General features: G+C 43.8%; 1 protein-coding gene across 8 annotated transcripts in view; it reads right to left on the reverse strand.

Annotated features, from left to right (window-relative positions):
- The window catches only part of CTNND1 (catenin delta 1), a 50,713-nt gene that overhangs the window by 23,436 nt on the left and 12,851 nt on the right, over positions 1-14,426 (reverse strand). For 6 of the 8 annotated variants that reach the window (XM_047775669.1, XM_047775672.1, XM_047775671.1 and 3 more), the window contains exons 2-3: positions 2,875-2,989; positions 1,109-1,397 (exon numbers count right to left, since the gene is read on the reverse strand). The exons of 1 other annotated variant lie outside the window; for it this stretch is intronic. In XM_047775669.1, coding sequence (XP_047631625.1) covers positions 1,109-1,303 — 195 coding nt within the window. In that variant the 5' untranslated portion in view covers positions 1,304-1,397; positions 2,875-2,989. The remainder of the gene's footprint in view (positions 1-1,108; positions 1,398-2,874; positions 2,990-14,426) is intronic. One more of the 8 variants, XM_047775674.1, reaches the window with a different exon arrangement.

Here is a 14,426-nt window from a genome sequence, read left to right on the forward strand (position 1 = left end):
GGTTTCATTGCTGAGCAGAAGTTAAAAATAAAAGAGAGAGAATCCATGTACTAAATCATGGAATTCCCCACCACCTCCAAGCCTGAGCAGCCTGGCTCTCCTTCTCATTACCTACCTCTCAACCCTAACCCTCTCTTCCTACAAAAATCCTAGGAACATTGCAAACACACTGCTTCCAAATTCCTGATCATCCCCAAATGGAATTATGTCCTCTCACTCAACATGTGCCTCAGCATGAAGGACCTTCTCTGCCTTAAAAAAATAAGTAATCAATGAAAAGGACTATTGGAGCATGAGCACCGTTATCAGTTCCTACCAGAGATCTCTTAAAACGCAGTCTATCGGGCAATGGCTACTATACATACAAACACATACACACAGACAAAAACCTCAGACAGATTACATCATAGCCCAGTCAGACTAGAAAAACCATAGGGAACACAAGATACTTCTCATTTCTAACACCAACTTTCCCAAGTCACATCACAGAGTCAGCCAACCCAGAGACCACTGGCTCCTGTGGTTATTTGGGTTAAACAGCAACATGATGCTCCCTCTCCAACTCTAACCAACAGAATTACCAATGACCCCTTCCTCCAAGACACAATATGCACAGCCAACAAAAAGAGTATGGAGTAGGAACACACAATTTACGGACACTGCCACACCTTCTGAGCAAACTGTTCCCTGAGGGAGACTGAAAATACAAGGTGCCCAACTTCCAACCACTAAGCAGGCATTTCATTTCCTGAATTTTTTATACTAAAGGGGGAGGAGGGAGGGAACCAGGGAAAAAAAAAAGAAGTAACTTGAGTACAACTCCAAATTATATGACCTGCATTATTCCAATTGCGTCCCAAACCAGAAACCCCACTCTAGCAAACAGGAAATCAGATGGATGCCTCTAGAGATAAGTCCACCCAACTCAGCACAGCAGCCAATATTCCCTAATCTCTTAATCAGTATTTATCAGCCCTGGAAAGGTTATCATGAGGCATGGGCACTGTATAGCCCATCACCATGAGGAGAGCAGTTTCCCAAGGATCACATAGCCTCTCTGTGACCATGCCAAAGTCCTACCTGCAGGTCTGATGGAGAGAGGGGTTACCTGATGCCGGCGGGTGAGGGTGCCGTTGGCCATGAGCGTGTTGGCATCTTGTGGTGAGACCCGGACGCGTTCCAGCTGCGCCGAGACGTGGCGCCGTTCCTCCTCCAGCGCCCGGGTCAGCTTCTCAAACTGGGCCTCTTGTTCCTTCACAGAGGCCAAGATGCTGGCGGTCGACTCCACCTCTGAGTCGTCCATGAAGGTAAGGGGCAGAGCCGCCACAGGGCAAGGTAAAAAGGAAGGTGGATCACAGAGGGAGGAGGAAGGAGGGAGAAGGTCCCCTCACTTCACACTACCGGGAAAAGGTAAGAGAGAGGAGAGAAAAGATCATGGGTCAGAGAAGACAGATGAATTATTAATCCCGGAGCCAAAGATGCCCTCTTGCGGTTTTACTGCCGTGCAGAACCACCACCAAGCCTGGGAGCCCACCACCAGGGTCTGCTCAAGCAGGATCCTTTGCCCACCACCATCTTTAACACCCCACCAGAAATAACTATTGAAAGAAAAGGTGCAACTAGATCCAAGTCATTACACTGCTGGTAGGGAGAGGGAGAATGGCTAAGGGCTGTTTCATACTATGAGATTAAAACTAGATTATTTATCCCTGGAAAAACTTTGCCAGCATCCACTTAATGAAAACTGTAACTCCACAACATAGACAAGTACTCACCCTCCTGCAGGGGCAAGCCACCTCTAGGTGAAGGCAGCAGTATGGATCTTACTTAACCTCTCCCAAATCTGAACACTGAAATTGCTGCAGGAGTGGCAAAATATACTAAATGAATATGCTAAATTAAAATGCCAACTAAGAAATGAAAATAGGGAGTTCCTGCTGTGGTGCAACGGGATCGGCAGCGTCTCTGGAGCACTGGCACGCAGGGTCAATCCCCAGTCCTACACAGTGGGTTGAGGATCCAGCATTGCCATGGCTGCAACAACTGTGGTGTAGGCCACAACTGCGGCTCAGATCTGACCCCTGGCCCAGGGAACTTCCTATGCCGCTAGGCAGCCAAAAAGTTTTTAAAATGAAAGTAATAAAAAAAATTCCCACCATCACTGGCAGTAAATAAAACTAAGACCCTCAAATTTAATACATTTATCAAGGAGCCTTCCTACTGTTCAAAACTATACTACAATATGAGGGCAGAATGTGTGTCTTGACTAACAAAGATAAGAAAGCAAAAAAAAAAGTCTTCACGTAAAAAAGGCACCCTTGGAGTTCTCTTATGGCCCATCGTGTTAAGGATCCGGGCATTGTCACTCCAGAAGCTTGAGTGGCTGATATGGTGAGGGTTAGATCCCTGGCTCAGGAGCTTTCACATGCCTCAGGCACAGCCAAAAAAATAAAATAAAATAAAATAATTAATTAATGGAACTAGCCACCATCTCTGTTATCTTGCAGAAAAGCTCTCAACAGACTGTGTTTTTACCTCTTTACTTATCTGAACTAGGGTAAATATCCAAGTATCTAGAGGGTTTATATGTACTATTTATACAATAAATGATAGTTATACAGAAATGAAGAGTCCCCATACCCTATTACATTAATTGCCAACTTGGCTAGTAAATAGAGGAGCACTTAGTCAAACCATAGGACTCAGTAGGGTTTTTCTCTTATAAGTTGGCTGTGGGAGACTTTATGGTACAAGATACATCATGTTTTAAGGCAGGTTTTAGAATAAACTCTCTCCCTTGTTTCCCACCCTCTCATCAACCCCTCCAGAAAAAAGGCACTTATTTTTTTTTTCATTCTTCATAAACATACACACCTGTTGAGAGAAGGTCGTGACTGATTGGTTTAACAGAGTACAGCCCAGTCTAGATTCAAAAAAATCACAGAAGCATCCCAGCCACCACAGCAAGGAGGAAGCAGGAAGGAGAGAGCTGCAGAAATATTTGGAGGAAAAACAGGAATGAGAGGAAAATAAAATATACCTAATACATTAAAAAATAAAGAGGAGCAAGGGCAGGTATTGTGGAGAGAAAAAAAATCTGAGAATGGAAGGGAGTAATTTAAAATATGACTTGTAATTGTTTAATGTGACTTTGGACTTTTGCTCTCTTTTCGAATACCTGGACCTTGAAGGTAGTTTTCATTAAAATCTGGATTCTACTGTCATGTCAGAGTGCCTCTACTTGTACTTCTATAGAGAACCAGAAGCAGGTTATAATATGCATAAAAATTCACTTACTCCCTCTTCTTAGCAACCAAATTGGGGGGGAAAAAAAAAAAGAAATCACTGTTGGAATGCCCTTCCCCCTCTTTCCCACCCCTAAGGCAGAAACCTCAAAGCCGAGTCCCAGCATGCCCACAAAGACATTGAGAAACCGATGCAATAGTCGCGGTGGGGAAGACATGTGGGGACTAGCCTAGGCTGAGTCTTTTGCTTCAGTTCCCTTTCCCACGCTCCCGAGCGCCCTACCAAGCACAAACGCTTGGGCCTGTTTGCGTTGAAGAGTATACACAGCACTCAGCAAGCAAGCCATTGCACCCAGAGGAACTGATAAAGAGGTGCCCAATAAACCCCTTAATTAATTCTCTATCGCTAAGACTCCTTCCAGTGGATCCTCTCCCTAAATCCAAGAATGTGGGGGCCCTTTTCTAAGTTCCTCCTACCTGGGCTCTGGATTCCCACAATCACTTATCAAGTCCTGCTCTTCCTTTAAGTCCAAAGCCCATTGTCACTTTCTCTCAATTCCCGCCCTACATCGAACAGCCCACTCAAAGTCTTTAATAAGTAGCCTTATTCTTTTTAATTTTTTAATTTTTTTTTTTTTTGGCCTTTTTAGGGCCACACTCATGGCATATGGAGGTTCCCAGGCTGGGGGCTGCTGGCCTATACCACAGCCACGGCAACTAGGATCCCAGCCACATCTGTGACCTACACCACAGCTGACGGCAATACCAGATCCTTAACCCACTGAGCGAGGCCAGGGATCGAACCTGCAATTTCATGGTTACTAGTTGGATTTGGTTCCACAGTGCCACAATGGGAACTCCTATTTTTTTTTTTTTAACGTTGCTCCCTTTCATCACCATTGCTTCATTTTAAACACTTGCTCTTATCCACCACGTACAATGACCTGTGAACCTTCCATACTAGGTGGACTCTGAGCTCAAGGGAGATTCTTGCAATTCTAGGTTTCAACAGAGCCTGAACTGTAGTTACCACTCTGGCAGTCTCCACCCTGTAATCTTCTCTGCTAGTAAAGGCCCAAACCACCATACTATCAGGCATTCAGTGACAACACTCCCTGCTGCGCAGAGACGTTGTTTGTCACCCTGGCATAAATGGCCATTTTTGCTCCCACATCTCTAACTAATAGAATATAAGTCAGGAAGGGTAGTAGGAACTCTACCCAGGGCTCTAGGTTGGAAAGCAGCATCTGGAATGACATTAACTTCTCCCATCTTCACAACTTTAAAAGCTGACCACCTGGCTCTAATTTGGAGAAAGCAGCAGAATGGTTAAGAAAGAGAAGATCAGGAGTTCCCGTCGTGGCTCAGTGGTTAACGAATCCGACTAGGAACCAAGAGGTTGCGGGTTCGATTCCTGACCTCGCTCAGCGGGTTAAGGATCCGGCGTTGCCGCGAGCTGTGGTGTAGGTTGCAGACGCGGCTCGGATCCTGCGTTGCTGTGGCTCTGGTGTAGGCCAGCGGCAACAGCTCCAATTAGACCCCTAGCCTGGGAACCTCCATATGCCGCAGAAGCGGCCCTAGAAATGGCAAAAAAGACAAAAAAGAAAGAGGAGATCATATTCCTAGGCCTAAAAGCATGGGGGAGATTTTCTGCCTCAAAGAGGGAAGAAGCAGAGCTGTGTAGGATAGAATAGGGTTCAGAAAACAGTCCCAGTCAGGCTCTGCCACTAGCCAATGATGGCAGTAAGTCACTGCCACATTCTCATCTATAAGATGCAAATACCACCAGCCCAGACTAACTCGAGAGCTGCTGTGAGGGTCAGGTGAGATAATGAATGTTATACAAATGTGAGGTATTAAGTTGTTTCAAGAGTTAAGTTTCTGTCTTCCAATTACATTACTTAATGGTAATGCCTCAGCCCAAAACTATTTTGTGAACGAGCAGATGAAATTAACTGGATCAAGTGCATAACTGGGTTCTAAGGAGTGGATAAGCTGGTTTCCCTACTCCAACACTATTTACTAGGAGGTGCCACCTAGACCAGTGTTTCTGGGACATGGGGTGCTCTTCTAGTGCCTGGCAGTCATCACAGAATTACATATCTGCTGTCATGAGCTGTCCCTGTTTATCTAAGGCCTTAGCAGTTTATTACCAGGGAAAAAGGGAAAGTGAAAGAACTGACAATTACTGAATTTTTTTACACTTATGTCCTTGGCAATCCTTACCACAACTCTAAAAATGAGAAAACAGGCTATAGGTGAAGAAATTAGCCAAGGTCTCATTAACAAATTAAGAACTTAAGTCTAGTATAAAATGGATAGTCTAGCTCCTCTCTCCTATAAATCCTAAGAGCTTTCTTCCCAAACATCACAGGAAAAAAGTAAAGGAAAAGGTTTCCATTTATCTTTAGGTTAAAGGGTTATCCATAATGGCTACATATAAGTGGGATGAAAATAAATAAACGGGAGGAAAAAGAAAGCATATGTGGGGAAGAGAATGATGCAGTTAGGCAAGCTGTTATGGTACTTCACATCACAACTCAGAGACTTGAGAAAGAGTCTTCTCCATGCCACACATACACATGGTAAGAAAATTATGCTATAGGCCAGAATCTGCAAACCATTAACTGATTTTGGCAGCTAGAGTCAGGAAAGCCTTAAGATTTCAGGCCAACACCTTTCCAGGCTTGCCACTTAATATTTTCAATGGATTACACTTGTTCTCATCAAAAAAAAAAAAAAAAAAGATGGGAGATAAAGTGAACACATGAACCTTGCAATTCCTCCAATTTCTCTAACACTAGATTTTCGGAGAATAACTGGTTTTACACTTAACAAGCTATAGGTCCTACAACAAGGCTCCCCCATTCAAGCAATGACAAGAGTAAATATTCAGTCTCTGTTATAAGAATTTCAAACCAACAGAAGTTAAGTTAGATCATATACCAAACAGTTGGATAATGCTAACCAGGTACAGGACCAAAAAAAAAAAAAAAAAAAAATTACTTGCCGATAGTACAGTCCCCACAATGATTTGTTCTACTGTAAACTAGTGTAATTTGGAATTGATTCTTAGGGGTTAAAAATATAAACCTTGGAATCAGACTGTGTTCAAATCCAAGCTTCACTGCTTTTTAGCTATATGACTTTGGGCAAATCTCTCTAAACCTCAGGTTTCTTTTCTGTAAAATGGACGAAACAAATGTTGTGAGGATTAAATGAGACAATCCACAGAAAAGTACATCGAAAATGTCTTGAGACACACAGAGCAATTGTTACTAATACAAATACTATACAAATAACTGACACAGGGACTCGAGGTTTGTTGGTGGTTGGCAGGGCTTTTGAATAAGCCACAGGTCTCCACATGCTTACACGGTCTCCCACATACAGAAGCCCTGTAAACGACGAATTCTTCACACTCTTAAAGGGAAGAACGAAACAACTAGGGGTCACAAGACTTGAAGTTCAAGTCCTGGCTCTGCCAAAGCGAGCTGTAAGTTATAACTCCTGTAAGCTTTACCTTTTACTACTTCTCAGAGTTTAGCGTTAATGGACTAATAATATATGTAAAACTATAGGCTGGGTGACTCTGAACCTCTTCTCCCACCTCCATGCAATTTAGATAAGTAGATCCAATGAAATGACCAGAATTAGGCAGTCAAGCCTCTGCAGAAAGAGGAAAGATTATTTCTTCAGAGAGAGAACTCTAAACCCCATGGAACAATCTCTGAGTTCTTAAGAAAGAAGTTTTTTCTTCTGTAGTCAAGCCCAAAGGCAGCACTCCTTTCTTCCTATTTCTTCATTTTGAAATCAAAACTAAGCTCATAGTTATATCCTCCCTCTAAAACGTAATGAGAAGCAAAACTCCTTTTCTACATCATCCTAGGGATTTCAAATTTTTTTAAAAAGCACACTAAGCCTTCAACTGAAGAATGCCAATCAATAAAATATAGCATCTGTATAATACTACAGAACTGTATTACATAACATTCAAACCAAGAAAGGTAGTTCTTCCAGACACCTAAAAGGCACAGATTTGCTTTAACTGGCATTTGCCTCAAGTTCAGAGCAATTAGTCCTGTTCAACCACACATCCAGAAAACTGCCACTTTATTTTTAAATCAAAAAGGAAATATTTTGTCAATAGTTTTTCTATGGCTCCTTATCACAGAGTGTTTATATTAACAGCCAAAGCTTAAGTACTCCACCCACTACTTGATGTTCCGCCACCAGCAGCTCAGTCAGAGCCATTCTAACACTTCTCCTTCACCGGAAAGAAAGACTCACTCCCACACTAAACCCAAGTCCCTGGACATGATTTTCAATAAAATGGAAAGAGGACTCTGCTCACTTCACAATCTCATGTCAACTGGGCACTTCTCGGAATTATAAAACTGATAGTTTTTATAATTTTATAAGATAAAATTTTATAATAGATGTTTCACAGTTTCTGTGCTTCCCTGAGGATCTGCTTTATGCTAGGCCCATCTTCTCCCTGAAGAGCACCCAAAAGGCTGACCGAAGCAGTCTCACTTTTGCAAGGAAGGACTGGGTCTCTCTGTGTTCACCACAAATCTCTCTGATGAATTAAAGGAGTCTCTGGCAAATCACCCTTCTCTTAGGAAAGAGTGATACATTCTATCTTATTGAAGTTTGAGGGGAAAAAAAAGAAAATAAATATGTAGGTGTTGGGGATTTTTTGGGTTCTTTTTTTGTTTTTTTTTTGTATTTTTGCCATTTCTTGGGCCGCCCCCGCGGCATATGGAGGTTCCCAGGCTAGGGGTTGAATCGGAGCTGTAGCCCTCGGCCGACACCAGAGCCACAGCAATGCAGGATCCAAGCTGTGTCTGCAACCTACACCACAGCTCACGGCAACGCCGGATCCTTAACCCACTGAGCAAGGCCAGGGATCGAACCCGAAACCTCATGGTTCTTAGTCGGATTCGTTGACCACTGCGCCACGACGGGAACGCCTGTTTTTTTTTTTTAATTCTCCTTGTTAAAAGGAGGCTGAGCTGGCAATTTCTAAAGGTCAACAGGATACCCTAGTTACCTGTAAAGATTTAGTTTTTACTGTGACCTTAAAAGAAAAAAAAAAAAAATCACCTCCACCATCTTGAACCTAAATTCAGAAACCAGATGGAACACTTTTCTTGCTCTTTCCCCTCCCAAGTATTCTGAACCCCCAAACCATGACACACTAAAATGGCTAAATGCTAGACTGGCTCTGAAGCAAAGGAAGGGTGTGGCTCTCAGCTAGTGAGGGGGCCCAGGACCGAAAAGGGTTTGGAAAGAAACAAAACCGGCTTCTCTCTAGAGCATGTATGACACACACACACACACACACACACACACACACACACACACGACCAGCTTCTCTCTGGTGTAACACACACACACACACACACACACACACACACACACACACACACGACTGGTCTAACAAGTCCTTCTGATCTCTCAGGCCAGGCTGCCTCCTTCTCCTCCCCCACTACCCACGTGCCTCTCCCAAGGCCTACCACTGAGACAGATAACACTGAATTTCCTCTCAATCCAGAGAGTCTGAGACACTGGGTTACTTACCTGGATCCCTGCTGTAACTCTGCCAAAAGGCACCTCAACCAGCCTTATAAGGAGAAAGCAAGGGAGAGGAAACAAAGATAAGAAGGAGGGGCAAAAAATAGAGGGAGGTGTCAGACTGGAGGAAAGGGAGAGGCCAAATGCCTTTCTCCATCCTACAAAAAGGGAAAGAGAGACGGCAGTCAGGTGTACAATGAGAAATTTTTTTAAAAAAAGTCTAATCAAAATGGAATGGTATTGTTTAACTCCGTGTCGTATGAGTAAAAGAGAAATACTAAAATTAACTAGGACACTTTATACCCTTCCCTACCCTAGGCTAGAAGAAAAAAAAAAAATTCATGGAAAAAAAGCTTAACCTTAAGGTTTACTAGAGGTCACCGAACTGTTTGCGCTCACATTCCTTTTTTAAAGTGGCAGCTTCTCACCAAACCCCTAACTTTCTATCTCTGACATTCCCACCATCTCTTTGCCCATCTTTTAAAGGTGACTTGGAAAAGCTGAAAGTATGCAACTGACTCATATTTACAGTATAGCTTCCTCAGAACCCTGAAAACAGCAACAAGATACCCCTTCCATTAAGTTTAGAGTACACCTCCTTTTTTTTTTTTTTTTGTCTTTTTGCCATTTTCTTGGGCTGCTCCCATGGCATATGGAGGTTCCCAGGCTAGGAGTTGAATTGGAGCTGTAGCCACCGGCCTATGCCAGAGCCACAGCAATGCGGGATCCAAGCCGCGTCTGCGACCTACACCACAGCTCACGGCAACGCCGGATCCTTAACCCACTGAGCAAGGTCAGGGATCGAACCCGCAACCTCATGGTTCCTAGTCGGATTCGTTAACCACTGCGCCACAATGTGAACTCCCTTTTGAGACAAGCAACAGAAAGAAGGTCTGAGTCTGAAGAAATCATAGGAAGTAGAAGGTCCTATTTCTCTTCTTCGGCAAACATTTCTCCCTATCTAAAAGAAGAAAATCTGACCTTACAGGGGAAGAAGAATTCTAAGTTATTAATTACTGAACTCCCCTATAAATTATTGCACATAGTCTTCCCAACAATCTCTGAGGTATACTAGACCCTTTTATAGATGAGTAAACTACATCAGAAATATTCCCTGGTGGCCTAGTGGGTTAAGGATCTGGCATTGTCACTGCTGTGCCTGGGGTTGATCCCTGGCCCGGGAACTTCCGCATGCCGAAGGCCTGGCTCCCTGCCCCCCCCACCCCCGCAAAAAGTATTCCGTATCCTGCCCAAGGTCACCATATAACTAGTAAGTGGTGAAAATGCATCTATACTTCTTCAAGTCCATATTCGTTCTCCTTGACATAATTAAATAAGTATGAACTTTCTATACCTCCTGTGGTTAAAACTCATTTTAACTCAAAAAAAGGTGATGAAAGTAAACTCTGGGGCAGGGGTGGGGGGGAGGGGGTAGTGAGAAAGGATGAGGTGGAAGCATCTAGACCTTTGGGTCTTGCCTTCATTTTGGGGGTTTTCTTGGGGTGGGCACGCCTGTGGCATATGAAGTTCCCAGGACAGGAATCAAACCCTCTCCACAGCAGTGACAACACTGGACCCTTAACCCACTGAGCCATGAGGGAATGTCCCTACTCTCATTTTTAATGTGACATCTCACTAAATAAACCAAAAGCAGAGATCAGAGGTGAGGTGGGAAACAGAAGGAACTAGAAGCGGGGAAGATTGTGCTCGCCAGCATCAGAACAGAGGGGAGGGATTGTTCTAGTGGTATGTTAGCAATCTGCCTCTAGGGCAGCTGTCCTCCTGGGCAATCAAAGGCCGGTTTGTGTGTGTGCTCAGGGACTAGCCAGCTTGGCAAGAAGTTGAGGACTCAGCCACCCAATCCACAAAGTGAGAAGAGATGCCTGTTTCACAGCTGGAATGGAGGGCAGGGAAAACACAAAACAAGGGGAAAGGGGGAGGAGGAGGGAAACAGAAAGGGCTACAGGTGCAATTTCAGTCTAGACAGAGGGGGAAAAAATCCTAGGAAACTAATAACCACTCCCTAGTTAAGCAGAGACTTGCCAGTGCCTTTCAATACTAAAATAAAAAATGGGTAGGTTTCCCCAGCTCTGTACGTACTAGGGTGTCAACTGGAAGGATGGCACCTAAAATGTGGAGCCCCAGCATTGCCTCTTTCTCTCAGACCCAACAAGGTAGCTATAATATATACAGTGAAAAAAACATTATATAAACACCTATCTCCTTCTAAAATTCCCTTCTTGAATCCTGGAGCTCTATGAATAAGAGTAATACACATAAAAGTCAGTGAAATCCCCAGTGTTAAAGAGATGGAAACCATTTATACAACTCAAGTGCTAAGATGCAAAACGCCACAGTCAGAATTCACACTCCCTAATCCGTCTGAGTAGCTAGATGCTCTGAGACCCATTAGACACACAAAGGCTGCTCTCTTCGCAGTAGAGCCCTGCAGCAGAGCAGCTCTCCAGGGACAAAGAGATTTCACAGGAGAACCACAAAGACATCGCCCCTCTCCGTTCCCCCACTCCCAGCTTTCTCGCTTCCTGTCACAGTAGCACCAGACCACAGTCTCCCAGAAACAAACAAATACAAAGTGCTGGATTCTGGGCTGCAAGCCAGCCGCATTCCAGGGCATCCTGTCTACCAATCACCAGTCAGAGCTCCCACTTTGCCCTGCTCGGTTCCTTATCATGTTCAGGGGAAAACAACCCTCCTCCCTGCCCCAAGCCAACATTACATAGGACAAAGCTCAGGCCTTTAAGAATCAGCAGAAAGATACTATGTGAGGATCTAAGGGTTCAGAAGGGGTGAGAGGATTTTTTAGATTCTTACTTGGCTAGTTTCTTCACTTTGGAGGCACTATACTGGGGATTTTAAAGATACTGCTGGTATTGTACTCAGCTCAGCTCATGTGATATATCCCATAGAAAGCTTCATCATGGCAATCTGATCACCAGCCTGAATTCAGTCAATAGAATATTCCCACTTGGAGAACTACTTTAGGACACATTTTCTGTCACCTCCTCTATTACCCATTTCTACCGTTTCCAAAGTCTTTCAAACTCTTTTCCCTACAAGGACAAAGTTGACTTCTAAGAGGCCCCACAGAGAACAAACAAAGGAGGCTGACTCCACCCTACAAAGAGACAGGATAGGCACCAGCAGGTGCTGGGAGCAAAGTTCTCTACTTCCCTAGGGAATGAAAGGAGGCCCACTAGGAACAGCACAGTGCCCTTGCAGCAAAAAGGTCAAGACAGCAAACTCAGCTTTTCCTGCTCACTACACCTCCAGGAGTGGGTCAGAGGCTGTAGATTTGGAAACTCATCAGGAAAGAAAGCCTTCCTTCCTAATAAGGGTCCTCAGCCGACACCAAGAATGGGATAAATGATACATTTTTCAATTTTCTTATACAAGTTCTTTGGACCTTAGCCCTCAACTCCAGAAGCAAAGATGTAGATAGAAATTCTACTGGCCAGAGATTCTTGAAATCCAAAGTAATACCCTTTTACCCCCAACCCCCAGAGCTCAATTCCCCATGCATAAGGCATAGCGCAAGGCTCAGTAGAGTTCTCCAACCAAAGGGACATTCTAGGCGACTAACTAGTAATACACTATCATTTCTCATCTTTTCTCCTCCCTTTCTTCTAGACACCTTTCCCCTTCTTCCTGAATCTGCTAAAAGTACTCTGGGCGGAAGCCTGATTTAGATAGCACATGTTGAAGCAAAAGAAGCTAAATCTAAAACAGCACATTTAAAAAGAATTAGTCCATATCTGGCTATGATATAACCAGATGGAAGGATGTGGGGCAGGTATATACACAATAGACAGCTATTCTAGAGCTCGATAGAAAAAAAGTATTTAGTAATACTATAGGTTTTGGGAGGTAGGGGGTGGTAGCTGTTATTGTTTTGGGTTTGTTTTTTTTTTTTTGCCACACCCACAGTATGCAGAAGTTCCCAGACCAGGGATGGAACCAGAGCCACAGTAGTGACAACATTGGATCCTTAACCCTCTGAGCCATGAGTGAACTCCTAACACCACAGAACTTAACTGCAGGGCCTCACCACTGCAAACTCTATCACTAAAGCACATGTACACAAAAAAGTTTAAGATCTCTTACCTGGCACTAAATCAGACTCACTTTTTCACTCAAGAATAACTTTAAAATTAGTTCCAATCATTAGTATCCTTATCCAATTCTTATCCAATTCTCCCACCTTCATAGCCCAGGCCAAATAAATCAGTCAATTAAGTACTACTGTGTGAATGTGGCTTGGATCCCATGTTGCTGTGGCTATGGCATGGGCCAGTGGCTACAGCTCCAATTAGACCCCTAGCCTGGGAACCTCCATATGCTGCGGGAGCGGCCCAAGAAATGGCAAAAAGACAAAAAAAAAAAAAAAGTACTACTGTGTGAGATGGTTATATCAAAAGCAGATAAAATAGTCGAGTAGAATTTTTTGAGATACTTAACAAAAAAAAAAAAAAAGAGGGTTAGAAAAGACACACCCCAGGAGTTCCCGCTGCAGCACAGTGGGTTAAGAATCCAACTGCAATGGGTCACTACAGAGGCCTGGTTCAATTCCCAGCCTGATACAGGGGGTTAAAGGATCCAGTGTTGGTCACATCTGCAGCTCAGATTCAATCCCTGGCCCTGGAACTTCCATATATCTCAGACGTAGCCATAAAAAAAAATAATAATAATAATAATAAAATTAAAAAGACACACCCCAGCCAGGGAACCGGACACACCCATATCAATGCTGCTGCTATTCCAAAAGGATGCTTGGCAGCTTCTCTGCCTCAAACTGAGCAGGTGAGACAGAAAACGCATGCTGACTCAGAAATAGAGTCACCCCACAGTGCAAGAGAGGGAAAGGAGACCAGTATAGCCAGTGGATCACAATTCAGCATGACCTCACCAGAGGTCCTGGTTCTAATCACATCTCTGGCAATCTGCAGACATAATTAGAAAACCCAACTAAAGGAATAACAAATGGATAAGAAGAAAGTCGATGCAAGGGTCTAAGACTTAAGCTGAATACTTACTGGTTAGAAAAGTATGAATCTGTTTTGCTATCTAACTTCCCACATATCCCCCTTCTTTCCACATCAGGTCCAGAGCTGAAAGAATTGGAGGGAGGGGAGGCAGAGAAAAGAATGTGATTGGGAAAGGTTTTACCACATTCCAACTAGCCAACATCCCACATAGCATTAAGAGTGCCCAAGAATTCAATCCCACTACTGAGAGTTGCTAGGACTCTGCTACCACACATCCAATTCCTCTACCACCCTCCCCCTAAACACCCTGAAAAGAAGCATAATTGAGATAGCTTGATGAAGGCACCAGCTGTTTCCTTCCACCACTCTCCCTTCCCCCAACCCCAGGGACCATAGTTCAAACTCACATCAAACACTTAATACAATTGAGTGGCCAGTACGAAGGAGAAGCCAGAACTAAAATAGCAGGAAGAGTGCCAACTGGCCCCACTTAGAAGGAATGCTTTCTTGGCTCAGTTTAAAAATAAGAAACCTTTGTCATCCACTCCCCTCTGCCCAATTACGTTCTCCTTTCCACAACCTACCCCTCAGTGTCAAA

Source organism: Phacochoerus africanus, chromosome 4, assembly GCF_016906955.1.
Source record: "Phacochoerus africanus isolate WHEZ1 chromosome 4, ROS_Pafr_v1, whole genome shotgun sequence".
Classification (NCBI taxonomy): Eukaryota; Metazoa; Chordata; class Mammalia; order Artiodactyla; family Suidae; genus Phacochoerus; species Phacochoerus africanus.